Raw genomic sequence first — 12370 nt, forward strand, 5'->3', positions numbered from 1 at the left:
AATGATGCTGTAAGTATATTTTTAAAATTTTGTCACTATCTCTTATAAGCAAGTGGGGCAATGCCTATCTAGAAATTTTTGTAGTACCTAGCAAAATGGACCATGGTACTGATGGGATTTCTGGATACTCACATCAAAAATTCCGTGCAGTCATATCATAGGAATGCTGAGCCTTGCTAAAGAGATTTGAGGAACACATTTCAGCACTGGCAATGATGATCCCTTCTTTTCCAGACGTACCATAACTTGCAGTTGTAGCTGGTATTGTGTGATACATGCTTTGAGAATGTCACATATCTGTTGTTATATAACTGTAAGATGTAATTGTTCTCCTGAATAGAAATGATTCTTCACTGTCTTTTTCCTCCTGCCTCCACCCTGGTCAGGCCTTAGGACCATCGGTGTGATCACAAAATTAGATCTGATGGATGAAGGAACAGATGCAAGAGAAATCCTAGAAAACAAACTACTCCCTCTTCGTAGAGGTGAGAATGTTCAGTCGCCTATATTCTTTGCAATCCAGAAGGTGGTTTGGATAAGGGTGGTGTTTGGGAGTCCTGGAAGTGAATCAAAGGTTGTGCTGGACTTCATGAGTTCCTAGCTTTTATTGTTATCAATTCAGCAAACATAAAAGGGGTTGTGCTAAAAATATCCTGCAAGTAAAATATTTTTTTTTCTGGACACTGCATATGCCAGAGGAAACAAGAAGTGTCAGCACAAGTTGATAGCCAGTTTTCTTTTCTGTGCCAGGTTGTTGTACCTTGTAGCAAAGGAAACTTTTTTCTTTGCATATGACAGAAGCAAGCACCAGAGTTTTGGTAATCTCACTGTGAACCAAGTTTTGAACCCTTCCAGAATTTTTCCATGTGATTGTTCTGGCAGCTACTGTCACAGTTGCTCATACTGTTAACAATATCAAGAATTTTGATTCTAGTTACAATTTATTGATGAGACCACCATCTCCTCCCATGGAGCGTGTTGGTCCAGTGAACGAGAATAAATTTTCCTGTATTTTGCTAATCTCATATCATTTATCTATGTAGACCTGTGTGTGTGTTTTGATTTTGTTTGGGGGTTGTTTTTTGTTTATTTTTTTAAGTGGTTTCTTTGGGGTACACCAAAGTTTCAGATGTTTCTGTATTTGAATTGGTGATTTAAAAGGAAGTATATCTGTTAGACATGAACAGGATGAACAATTTAGACACTGTTAAGGTCATTACAGTACTCGTGAACAATATCTGAAATGCCTAAATTGGAAAGTTTTGATTGAACTGAGGCAGTCTAGTTCTATGTAATATGAATTCAGTAGTTCAGCAGTAGCTGCATTGACTTACCCATTGGTTTTGTGTTGGTTTAGGTTATATTGGTGTTGTAAACAGAAGCCAGAAAGACATTGATGGGAAGAAGGACATAAAGGCAGCTCTTCTAGCAGAAAGGAAATTCTTTCTTTCCCACCCAGCATATAGGCACATGGCAGATCGGATGGGAACACCATATCTCCAAAAAGTTCTAAACCAGGTAAAACCCGAAGCCTTTGTAGTGAAAAGCTGCTTTTATAATGATAGGACCAATACAAAATCTTTATTAAAATGAATGTTGGTCAGTGAACTTCATTTATTCTTTCCTGCTTTTAACTTTTTCAATTTTCACAATGTAATTAACAAAGCTGTATATTACATGTAGCATACAAAAACTTAGTGTGAGAAGGAGTTTCTGCATTTTACTGATAGTTCTGCACTCCCCTGTTCTCTTGAATACTGAATATGAACATAGAAAATAAGATTCAGCTTCCTTGCTGGAAGTATACTACCCTACCCCTTAATTATCACATTTCTTCTAGTTTAACGGGTTTTTTAGAATTCAAATTTAGAAATAATAATAATAAAAAAGACATTTTTAGAAATCATGTATCCTGAGGGTTTACCGTCTGTCTGTACTTTAACTTCAAAATCTACACTTTATTGTAGTTTTTAATAGAAACACTGTACTGTATACTAATGATTTAAATGAAAAATACAGTAATCGGAACACTTTGTTCACACTACCTTTATTTTTGCCCAAACCTTTGGTTTATTTCTATGAGTTCATGCCAAACTGTGTCAGATCACAGCTTCTTTCAGCAGGAAATAGAGGTCTATTTCCCAGTTACCTGGAGGAGAAACCCATAGCTTACTGTCCTAAGCAAGGCACTCCCTACACCAGACTTGGAGGAGTGTATAATTCTCTTCACTTTGTCTTTGGGTATTGCCCTTTCCATAGCACCAGCCCTTAGCTTGAATAGCATGTGACCCTAATGATGACACATCTCAGCAAGTTAGAAGAGGACAAGATCAAGTCATGCCTGCCTCTCTAAAATTACTGGTGACGTGCTTTTTTTTTTTTTACTTTTTTTTTTTAAAAAACCTCAGTTTATCAGCTGACCACTGTTCTTGGCATTCCTACAAGTCGAACTTGATAGTGTTTTCTCCAGTTCACTGTCAAATTGCAGCCTTTGGTCTAGAATAGACAAAGACCAGGTCAGCCTGGCTTTGTCCATTTTGGACAGCAGCTGGAAACAGCAGGAAAGTTACTGATTAAAGTAGGAAACTAAGTGGCTGGACTGCTTAATTTCTTGCTACAGTGACTTTGCAGCTGTAACTTGACAGCCAGATTGTGGCATGCTCTGGACTTGCTCAAAAAGAATGCTAATGCCATTTCTTTGTGCCTTAGAACCAAAGTATTCAGCAGGCTGCAAGAACTCGCTTGTATCCTGAAATTTTGTCTGTTTAGGATGTTTTGCCTCTTTGTATCTTGAAAATTTAATCCACATGTCTTAGTTTTGAGACTGAAGCATAAGCTGCATATACCTTTGGACTATCTTATCTGTCCTGGCTTGCATTACTTTACGTACTATTAACTTTTTCTGAGCTGTTTTGTAAATTTGCCTATTTCTGTATGAACTGTTGGTTTTCTGTTGCTATTACTGCGTGTAGAATATTATATATGGGAAGATCTATTTTAGTTTCCTCCCTAAGATATTACGGACCTATTCATGTTTGTGGTTTCAGGTAATATTTAAATTTCTCTGTATCCACAAGGTGGTGCTCCAGGGAAACTCCAGCTTTTGATTTTATGCCTGTCGGGTCTGCTTTTCTTTATTTTGAGTTTACTCAAACTTTTATTTTGAGTTTATGTATTTTGGTGTATGACATTCTTAATGTATAGCTTGTCTGACTGGGGTTGGGAAGAGCGTTTGCAGCATAGTGCAAGAAGTCCACTTTGGTTTTAATCAGGGAATGGGTACAATGCATGAGCAATTTACGGCACAGGTAAGACATCGATAGTGCTGTTCAAACCCATTACAATGTATATATACAAAAATAAGTGAGGTAAGTTAAACATAGGTCTGGTAAGCCTTTTTCTACTCTCATTCAGTTTATTTTCCAGTACTTTTAGGTATATTTTCAGAAGTGAAAAACATTAGTCTTGAGTGGTAGAACCTTTCTCAGCCAAAAATCAAGTGGTTAAAAAAGGTAAAGTTCTATAATCATTAATACGAGGGCAAAATCTCTTTCCTTTAGTATACTTTGTACCAGGGAGCAGAAATCACGTGGAGGTGATTTTTCCCAATGGTAGAAGAGTGCCAAGTAGGTACTCTGTATATCTACACTTCCTTCCATCTCTGTTCTTAACGGGCTGTGGATGCTCAGAACCTCTTCCTTGTCCAACATTGCCTTGTGTCTGTAAAGTGAAGGAGTCATCATGCTGAACAAGTATATGGGGAATTGGGGAACTCCCTTAGGAAAACCAGCAAAATGGGAGTGGTGGCATCAGGGCTGAGCGATGAGAGGTCATTTCAAATTAAATATGTAATGGGTATAACTTTTTTGTGCGTAATTATACAAGTATGTAGTAACAGGGCTCAGTGAGTGAGAGGACGAAGGAATTTTTCAAGCCTCCTTATAATGCATATGCGAAAGGGATACTGTATTGTTCTTTAACAGTCTCCATTGCTTCAAAGATCAAAAGGAACTACACTGGTAAACTAGCACAGATCATGGCTGATATGTTTGGCAGTCAGAAGGAAATGGTTGTGCTCTTGCTTTCATCTTTATTAGCAGTATAAAAGGACTTTTATTTGTTTTTTAGCAACTTACCAATCATATTCGGGATACCCTGCCAGCCTTCAGAAGCAAACTCCAGAGCCAGCTGCTTTCTATCGAACATGAAGTAGAGAAATACAAAAACTTCAGACCAGAAGATCCAACCAGAAAAACGAAAGCCCTATTGCAGTGAGTGTCTAGTCTTTTGTCTGCTTTTCCACTTTGTATAGGTTTGTTTTGTGCTTTCCCCCCCCGCCCCCCCCCCTTCCTAATGGGTTGGAATTTAAAGATTAGGATATGGTTAAGGATTCTATATGCAAACTCCAAAGAATTCTGTGCTTGATGTTCCAGAATGCTTTATTTACTCTACAATTTCAGCAGGGTTTTCCCTAACTTAATTTTAGTAATCCTATAAAAGAGAGAAAGCAGAACAGGAAAAGGTACAAACATGGGCAACACAGATGATCAAAGGTAAGAAACTGCTTCTGATTGTATAGACACCTTCTTCAGCCTGCCAAAAAGATGACCTCAAGCAAGGGGAGGAAATTGCGTTAGAAGTCTGTAAGATGAGGAGTCTGAAAGGAGAATAGGGAATGCTTCTTTTTCCAATATGAAAACTTGGCTATCCCAAAGAACTTGAAGATGGCAAGATCAAAATTAATCGTAGATGGTAATCCTTTGTGTGATGTGAACCTAAGCCACAGAGCTCTTTGCTGCAGGAGCTGATACTAAAAATTTGTGTGCTTTCAGAAAGCAGCTAGGCAAATTCTTGGGGATGGAGAAGATGTTTAAAATTAGTAAGTACAAGGACAAATTCTTGCTGTATGGAACCCACGAACAACAATTTATTGAAGCCAAAGAGTATTCTGGAGAAACATTACTCTGTGCTTGCTCTGTTCTCCTAGGCACTTATTGTTGGTGACTGTCGTGATACAGCTTTTGCTCCACTGTAGTGCAGCCATTCTTACATGCAAGTGATAGTGTATTGGGGTGGGTGAAAACCTCTTTCTTGCAGTTTGCCTGCCAGCACGCATCTGACAACTAGCAGCAAAACAGGTGATGTGATGTGCCACCTGTGCTTGTGTTAAAACTGACCTGGCAGTTGTTGACCCTTTTGGGCTTCAGAAGTCATGGATGGAATACTGTTCTTTGTTGGAGGAATTGCAATGATTTCTTGAGCTACATTATTATCACAAGTTCTGAACTAGAAAGCTTTTTCACTGCTGAAGTCACTGTCCAGTTTGGGTCTCATCCACAAAATCAGTCTGTCTGACGAGACTTTGATAACAGTATTGTAAAGTGATGGAACAGAGATGACTGTTCATCTGACTTTGAATCAAGTGGAACTGGAATCAGAGCCCTTTCTTTATTGTGGTTTTAGCACTAAGGAAAAAAGGCAATGCTGACATTGCAGGTTGAAGCCCAGTTAGCACCCACTGCTTTGCTTCATGTAGCTTCCTTACTTGGTCTGTTTCCAGGGATGCTTGATACTCAGTATTGCTTACCTTTTCACCTGAAAGGTCTGCCATTCTCTTCCTCTCCCTTGTAGCCCTCTGCAGCCACCTCGATGTTCATACATTATTAAAATTTACCTCTTAGGAGAGGAACCATCTAAAGGAAGAAAGAGAGAGATGTAAAATGTACCGAGCTCTTCTCTCTTATATGACTGTTGTCACATTCCTACTCTGATTTCAAAGGTTTTCAGACTTCTTGGTTCTCTGGGATAGATGGTAGTAGCACTGGATTGTGAAAATGTGTAAGTTTTGGGCAGGATTCATTCTCTAATTAAAAGTCTGGAGTTCAGAAGGGAAAATGGTCACCTGAACTAGAGAGGCTTTTTTGACCCAGCTGAAGACTCTCTGATTTACTGCTTGTTTTTGTAACAAAAAAGTAGACATAAGTCTGTCCCTCGTGACTTTACTTCAGATGTTTTGATTGCAAAAACAGAGGGACATCACCTTTGACTCTTCCGTGACAGTACAACACAGGTGTTTTTTTTTTTTTTTCTTCACTGTATATTTGATGACTTAACTGCTGGAAACACATATATGAAGTGTTGTGAATTGTTAGGTGTTGCTGGTATCTCACGCTTGTTCTGCTATTGTAACATGTTCTAAAGGAAAAAGAATCAAATTCCATTTCAGCCTAAGTCATCCTAGTTGATACTTCTCTCCATAGTTTTTTCTAATTCCTTCGTTGTAAGTAGGTGCTATAGGAGAAATTAACTTCTTTTGTCAGTAAAAATTCTCCTCACTTTCCCCCCCCTTTTTTTTGGGGGGGCGGGGTGTGGAAAGTAACATAATTAGAACCCTTTCCTCTGATTCTTGAGAACAAGTTCCATAATGCGTGTAAGAAAGAAAAAACCCAAAACAAAAGCAAAAAAAACCCCTGCCTCACCTCACCCCATAAGATGATCTAAAGTTTCTGCAATCCTCTTCAAAAACTGAGTCTGGAGCCCTACACTTATATTCCTTCTATAATTCTGTTAACATGGCCATATAGGTACCTGAGGTTTATGTACAGTTAATATGCAGTGTTACTTTTTGGCAGAATATGTAATTTCAAATTTTATGACTAAATGCCTGTACTTAGGTGTTAAAAAAAAAAAAAAAAAAAAAAAAAAAGAGCTATCCATGAATCTTCCATAACTGGAGGAATTCTCATGTGTGGTCTTCTAAATACTCTTGCTGCAGAAGTCTAAGCACAATCAGGTAAGCTGTGATACTGACAGCTGCCACACTGACATGTTACTACTGCTTCTTGGGCTAGCTTTTTGGCATGGGAAAGTAAGTTCCTTAGCAATATCTTCCAAATTTTCCAGCACTGGATCAGCTTAGTGTCTTGATTCACACCATGCTATTGGACTGTATATTTCTGAAAGGTATTAGAAAGATCAAAGGGTCATTGTGGAGAAGTAAGCTCTCCCCAAGTGGTACCTTTTGCCATAAGATTGGAGATTTTTGCTTGTGGTGGTCTGCCCTATTGAGTTCTGCAGTTTCTGTAACAGCATCTAAATATGGATGTGCTTGTCTATTCAAATACAGTCCGTATTATAACTTAAATTTTAGTCCTTTTATTTGCTTATCCTACTAAAAACACTCTCTCACTTTTTCTTCTCCTAAAAAAAAAAATTAAAAATTTATGTAATAGATAATGGTAGCATTTACAATTATGTGATCATTGATAAAACATGAATGTAGCCTGGGACACTGCTGTATTTGTAGCTGACTCTAATATACAGTTAAATAAACAGTGTTTTTTTAAAAAACCCTCAAATTTATGAAGAAAGAAAATAATATACTGAGCTACATCCTGCAAGAGAGAAGGTGTGTGGGTGTGTGTGTGGGGTTATGGATTTTATGGATTGGCAGCTTGGTTGAATGAATTGTTGTTATAGATACTTTTGTCAATTCTTAAATATGTTTTAATAGGCGCTAGCAGTCATATAGTACTGAAGTAAGAGTTGGTAGTTGACATGCTTAAATGCTTGTGTTTGGGTTTTTTTCTCTCTCTCCCTACCCCCCTTTGAAATTTAGGATGGTACAACAGTTTTCAGTGGACTTTGAAAAAAGAATCGAAGGATCAGGAGATCAGGTTGATACACTAGAACTTTCAGGAGGTGCCAAAATCAATCGTATTTTCCATGAACGTTTTCCTTTTGAACTAGTGAAGGTATTTATCTGTCTTGCTGGTGTGCTTTGTGTTTTCTTTATGTATTCTTATGTTCATACTGACAGTAGTAAAGCCAAGATATGGTCTGATTGGAAGTACATGCTCTTAACTGTAGAAGAAATTACATGAAGTTATAATTGAGACATTTGACTTCATTTCTAGTTTTGGATACCGAGACATGCTAAGAATTCTGAAATACAGGAATTAGAATATAATTATAGTCCCAGTTCTTACTATTTTCCATGCTTTTTTATTGTTTTATCACAAATGACATCTTCCTTCCAGTTAGATGGGGCAGGCAAACAACTAGAGTTGGTAGGTTTAAGTTGTTGTGTTCAATTAAGTTGTTGTGTATCAATTAAAATTAGAGTTATGGAAAATAGCCATTTTCTGTGTTTTCTACTTCCTGTATTCAATGCATTAAACCAAAGCCAGCTTTCAGTCCTACACTTCCATAGTGGGAGGTAGAGCAGAAGCAAATTTGGTGTTTCAAGATAACATTTCTCCTCTTGATACATCTCTTCTTGCTTACCAAGTCTTTGGGTAACAGAATAAATGGAGGTCCAGTGGGGTGTCAACTAATGAAACCTGGTTTCCTGTGAATTTTTGTTACATATTGTTTGGTTTTTCTTTCACTGCAGTGACTTCAGCTTCCCCTCACCATGAACTCTACTGTGTCTCTAGTCCCTATTCTTTTACACATCTCCTAAGCTTCCTTTCCACCTGTTTTATGTTCAACTGCCTTGACATCCCCTAACTTTCAGTTGGGTAAGAACCAGACAGGGTTGTGGCTGGTTCCAAGGTTTAAATGTGGTAGGTCAACTAGCAGTCCAACAGAACAGATGACAGCTGGGCTTAGGTAATGACCCTTTAGTTTGTGACAATACTAACTTCTCTTCCAGCTAGCTGGCTTTCAAGAAACTTAAAGAAAAGCTTTGTAACTTCATAACTGAGACCACTTTTCTCTTAAATTTGGTTGAAAAACAGTAGAATGGGAAAGGGAGGATAAACAGACCATAATCACAGAAGTTGCATCACTTCAGGAAACCAGGCTTAAAAAAAAAAAGTTGCATCTTCCAAATCCTGTTTCTGGCTTACTCTATCTACTCTGCAAAATTGTTCCAGCTTTTGGTATATCTGGAATAAAAGGGTGCATAATTTTCAACAATCCTTACTGCTGCCTGTAGCCTTAGTGTTAAAATGTTTTAAAACAGTTATGCTTTGTTTAGTGTAATTAGAAATTAGTGTTTTGCCAGTTGAACTTGCCTGTCTTCCGGTTATATTGGGAGAGGTAGTATTTTCTGTTTTATTAAAAACTTCCCCTAATATGATCTCAAATGCTTTTATTCCTCTAGATGGAATTCAATGAGAAGGAACTGCGGAGAGAAATAAGCTATGCTATCAAGAACATCCATGGTATCAGGCAAGTGCTCCCACGTTTTCAAGCACAGTCACTCTATAGAGGGTGTGGTCTTTTTAACCTGTGGACAGACACACTGGCTGTTGACTGCTAGACGGTGCTACTAACGCACTGCTCGCAGCAGCTGACTTTTTTTCTTCCAATCCTTTACAATTCTGTTTTTCAGGTAGCTACTTTGGGCCAAATAGTTGGTTTGCCCAAAGAGGTTTAATTTACCTGGAAGTGCTGGAAAATTATTTTACAGAGCAAATAAATGACTCTCTCTCTGGTAGTGTCTGCAGTTCTGTTAAGCCTGTATTCCTGACAAGTCATAAGTTTTAGAGGGAAAACTTGTGTCTTGATACGGAAAAAACCTTTCAGCTTGTGTTGTGGCAGACTTCTTGCACTATCTTACTGTCCTTTATTCTCAGCTGTTTCTTGAAATGACTGATTTACAAGTGAGTTGGCTGAGGTTCACTTCGTGGATATCTGCAGCATATTATTAGGTTTGGGAAGTGGAGGTATTTAGTTTTTTAGTTTTAATTAGGAATAACCTAATTATCTCAGTTTGGAATGATCAGTCTGTTTTGGAGGGACACTTTATCAGATGCATACCCATTTCTTGTTCTTTTGACAATAGAACAGATTCCAAAAAGGTTGGGTGGTTCTTTTGTGGGGGTTTTTTGTTTGTTTGTTTTGTTTGTTTGTTTTTTTCCCCCAGGGGGGAAGGGAGGTTGGTTTGGGTGTTTGGGTGTTTTGCTGTTGTTTTGTTGTGAGGGTGGTTTGTTCCCCCCCTCACCACCACCACTTGTGAGTATGTAATATCTTTTGAAAGCATTGCTTACAAGATTTGTTGTTCTTAGTGTTTTGGAAAATGTTCTTTGCATTACTTGTATACTAAATTCTCAAATGGTTGACTCTAGCCATAGTGCAGTATTTGAACTTTTCTGGTCTTATTGATGGAGAAGTCTTAATGAGCAATTTATGGTAGTGAACTGATAGTTTGGGACATGTTTTTATAGTTTGCTTTTTTAATATAATTTATCTGCCAAGATAGGCCTTTGCAAGCAGCGTTTGAAATAGAAGTAAGGCCTATTTGTTTAGAACTGGTTCTGTGAGGTATCTGTTACATAGGTTCATGTACCCTGCAGTGACCAGCTGTGAAATTCTCCATATAGGACTGAGTAATAGAACCACACTTCCTGTTGTGAGTGAAAAGTGCAGCTATAGGATTCTTATGGATTTGCTATGCAAGTGATTGTGCATGGAGTGCTGCAGCTGCCGTTCATCCCTTCTCTAAGGTTTGATGCACTGCTGAAGGGGCTTTACTGCATTATATCAGTACTCTTTAGAGTTCTCACAGTCATCTTCAAGTAGTAGGGCATGTTTCTACTTTTATATTCTTACAATGACACTTTTTTAGAGAGAGGAGCAAATTTAGTTCTGTGGAAGTCCGTGTAGAGATTGTTATTACTCAGCTGTCACCCTCTGAAAATGGGAGATATGAGCAATTCAGTAAAAAAACCTTCCTTGCGTGATGTTTTTATTACCGTCTTACATCTTCTTTTATGTCCACAGAACAGGTTTGTTTACTCCAGATATGGCATTTGAAGCCATTGTTAAAAAACAGATAGTCAAACTGAAAGGACCTTGCTTAAAAAGTGTGGATCTGGTGATGCAAGAGTTAATCAACACTGTCAAGAAGTGCACTAAGAAGGTAACTTGTAAATAGATCTGGTAATGTGAGTATAATGTAATGGTATAGTAGATAATACAAAGCCTGCCTTGCATTTTACGGTACTACAAGAGATTTCTGATCTAGTCACTTGATGTACAGAGCAAGACTCTCTAAAGTTTACAACTTCTGCAAATCTCTAAAAAAAAGGTAACACTGGAAATGCTAATTTTTTGATTGCTGTGTTTTGAATATATATATATAAACACACCCCCCCCCCCCCTTATGATTGGAGGTTTTTTGAGTCAAAAGTTGCACCCAGCTTCCTCTTTAAAACCATGTTTTCATTGGTACTGAAAATGGAACATAGGCAGCAATTGCATGGATGTGTAAATTGGCAAAAAACCTGTACTTTGAAGTTTTCTTTTCCAATACTAATGAGAGGAAGAAACAGTGAAACTTTTCTAGAGCAAAGGCCTCCAGTGTGTTCTATCTATCAAGGAGAGAAAAATGCTCTTTCTATATTGAAACTTTACTGGGTAGCACCACAGTTCTTTGCAATGTAATGGGTTCACAACTTTTCCTGTGCTTTTTTCATACACAACCCCAAAATGTCTGATCTCCAGCTGTCAAGAAGTTAGAAATGGAAAGCTAGGAAGACTTCATCTCCCTTGTATTTGTACATCCTTGCATTAGTGTTGACAAATGAGCTGTTGAAGATTTTAGTGGAAAGAACTGCTGAGCATTGAACTTCCTGATGTGAAAGTTGTGTGCATCAATTAAACTTTTAATCAAGGTCCTGCAAGTGTAATAAATTAAGAAATACGTTCATCAAAACTAAACATAGCATTACTGTGAGTATTTGGGAATGGTGTTCCTGATGTGCGTTCTTGGGTTGGTGTATACTCTTAGAATGAAACTTCAAACTTCACACCCCTCCAGCTGTGGCTAAGGAAGCATGTTGGATATATTATTATGAAGCTTTTTTTTCTCACACTTTTCACCTTCATAGGAAAGTTGTCATCTGTAAATACTGTGACTACTTGTCTGGAGCACTGATAACTAACAGTTGCTGATTTTCAATTCTCTTTTCTCCCATTATTCTGTGATATTCTAGAAGATCCCATTGACTCTTGTAGACTTCTTAGCTAACTGGCTACTTTTATTGTCTCACCTTCTGTTCACCTGTCTTTCCCACTGTCTCAGAGTGCAGGGTACTCTAATAGTAGCAATTACAGGAGCAGTTCTGGGATGTGAGCACAGGCATGCTGGAGTTGTTGAGAAATATTTTTCTGAATAATGCATTTTTTTTTTGTACCAATGAGCAGGTAAAGGACTTCTTAAAACAGGAAAGGGTGACAATCTTTTTGACAAAGATCATAGAGAAGTGGATTCACTGTAATATTTTGCATAGAGTTTCCAGGTTTTTTCACTTTTGTCAAAGTTTGGAAGATATGTCCCTTGAATTAATTGTGCAGATTCTTTTCCCGGTGCTATTGGCCAAATTTACTGTTGTGTTTTGCTGTCTACATTTTTAAGTAT

The 12370-nt window shown here is 37.9% G+C and overlaps 1 protein-coding gene across 4 annotated transcripts in view; it reads left to right on the top strand.

Moving 5' to 3' along the window:
* DNM3 (dynamin 3) overlaps positions 1-12370 on the top strand; it is a 186002-nt gene that overhangs the window by 32241 nt on the left and 141391 nt on the right. For all 4 annotated transcript variants that reach the window (XM_075710288.1, XM_075710285.1, XM_075710287.1 and 1 more), the window contains exons 5-10: positions 387-485; positions 1358-1518; positions 4129-4271; positions 7619-7754; positions 9110-9177; positions 10732-10870. In XM_075710288.1, the coding sequence (XP_075566403.1) occupies positions 387-485; positions 1358-1518; positions 4129-4271; positions 7619-7754; positions 9110-9177; positions 10732-10870 (746 nt within the window). The remainder of the gene's footprint in view (positions 1-386; positions 486-1357; positions 1519-4128; positions 4272-7618; positions 7755-9109; positions 9178-10731; positions 10871-12370) is intronic.

Source organism: Pelecanus crispus, chromosome 5 (assembly GCF_030463565.1).
Source record: "Pelecanus crispus isolate bPelCri1 chromosome 5, bPelCri1.pri, whole genome shotgun sequence".
Lineage (NCBI taxonomy): Eukaryota > Metazoa > Chordata > Aves > Pelecaniformes > Pelecanidae > Pelecanus > Pelecanus crispus.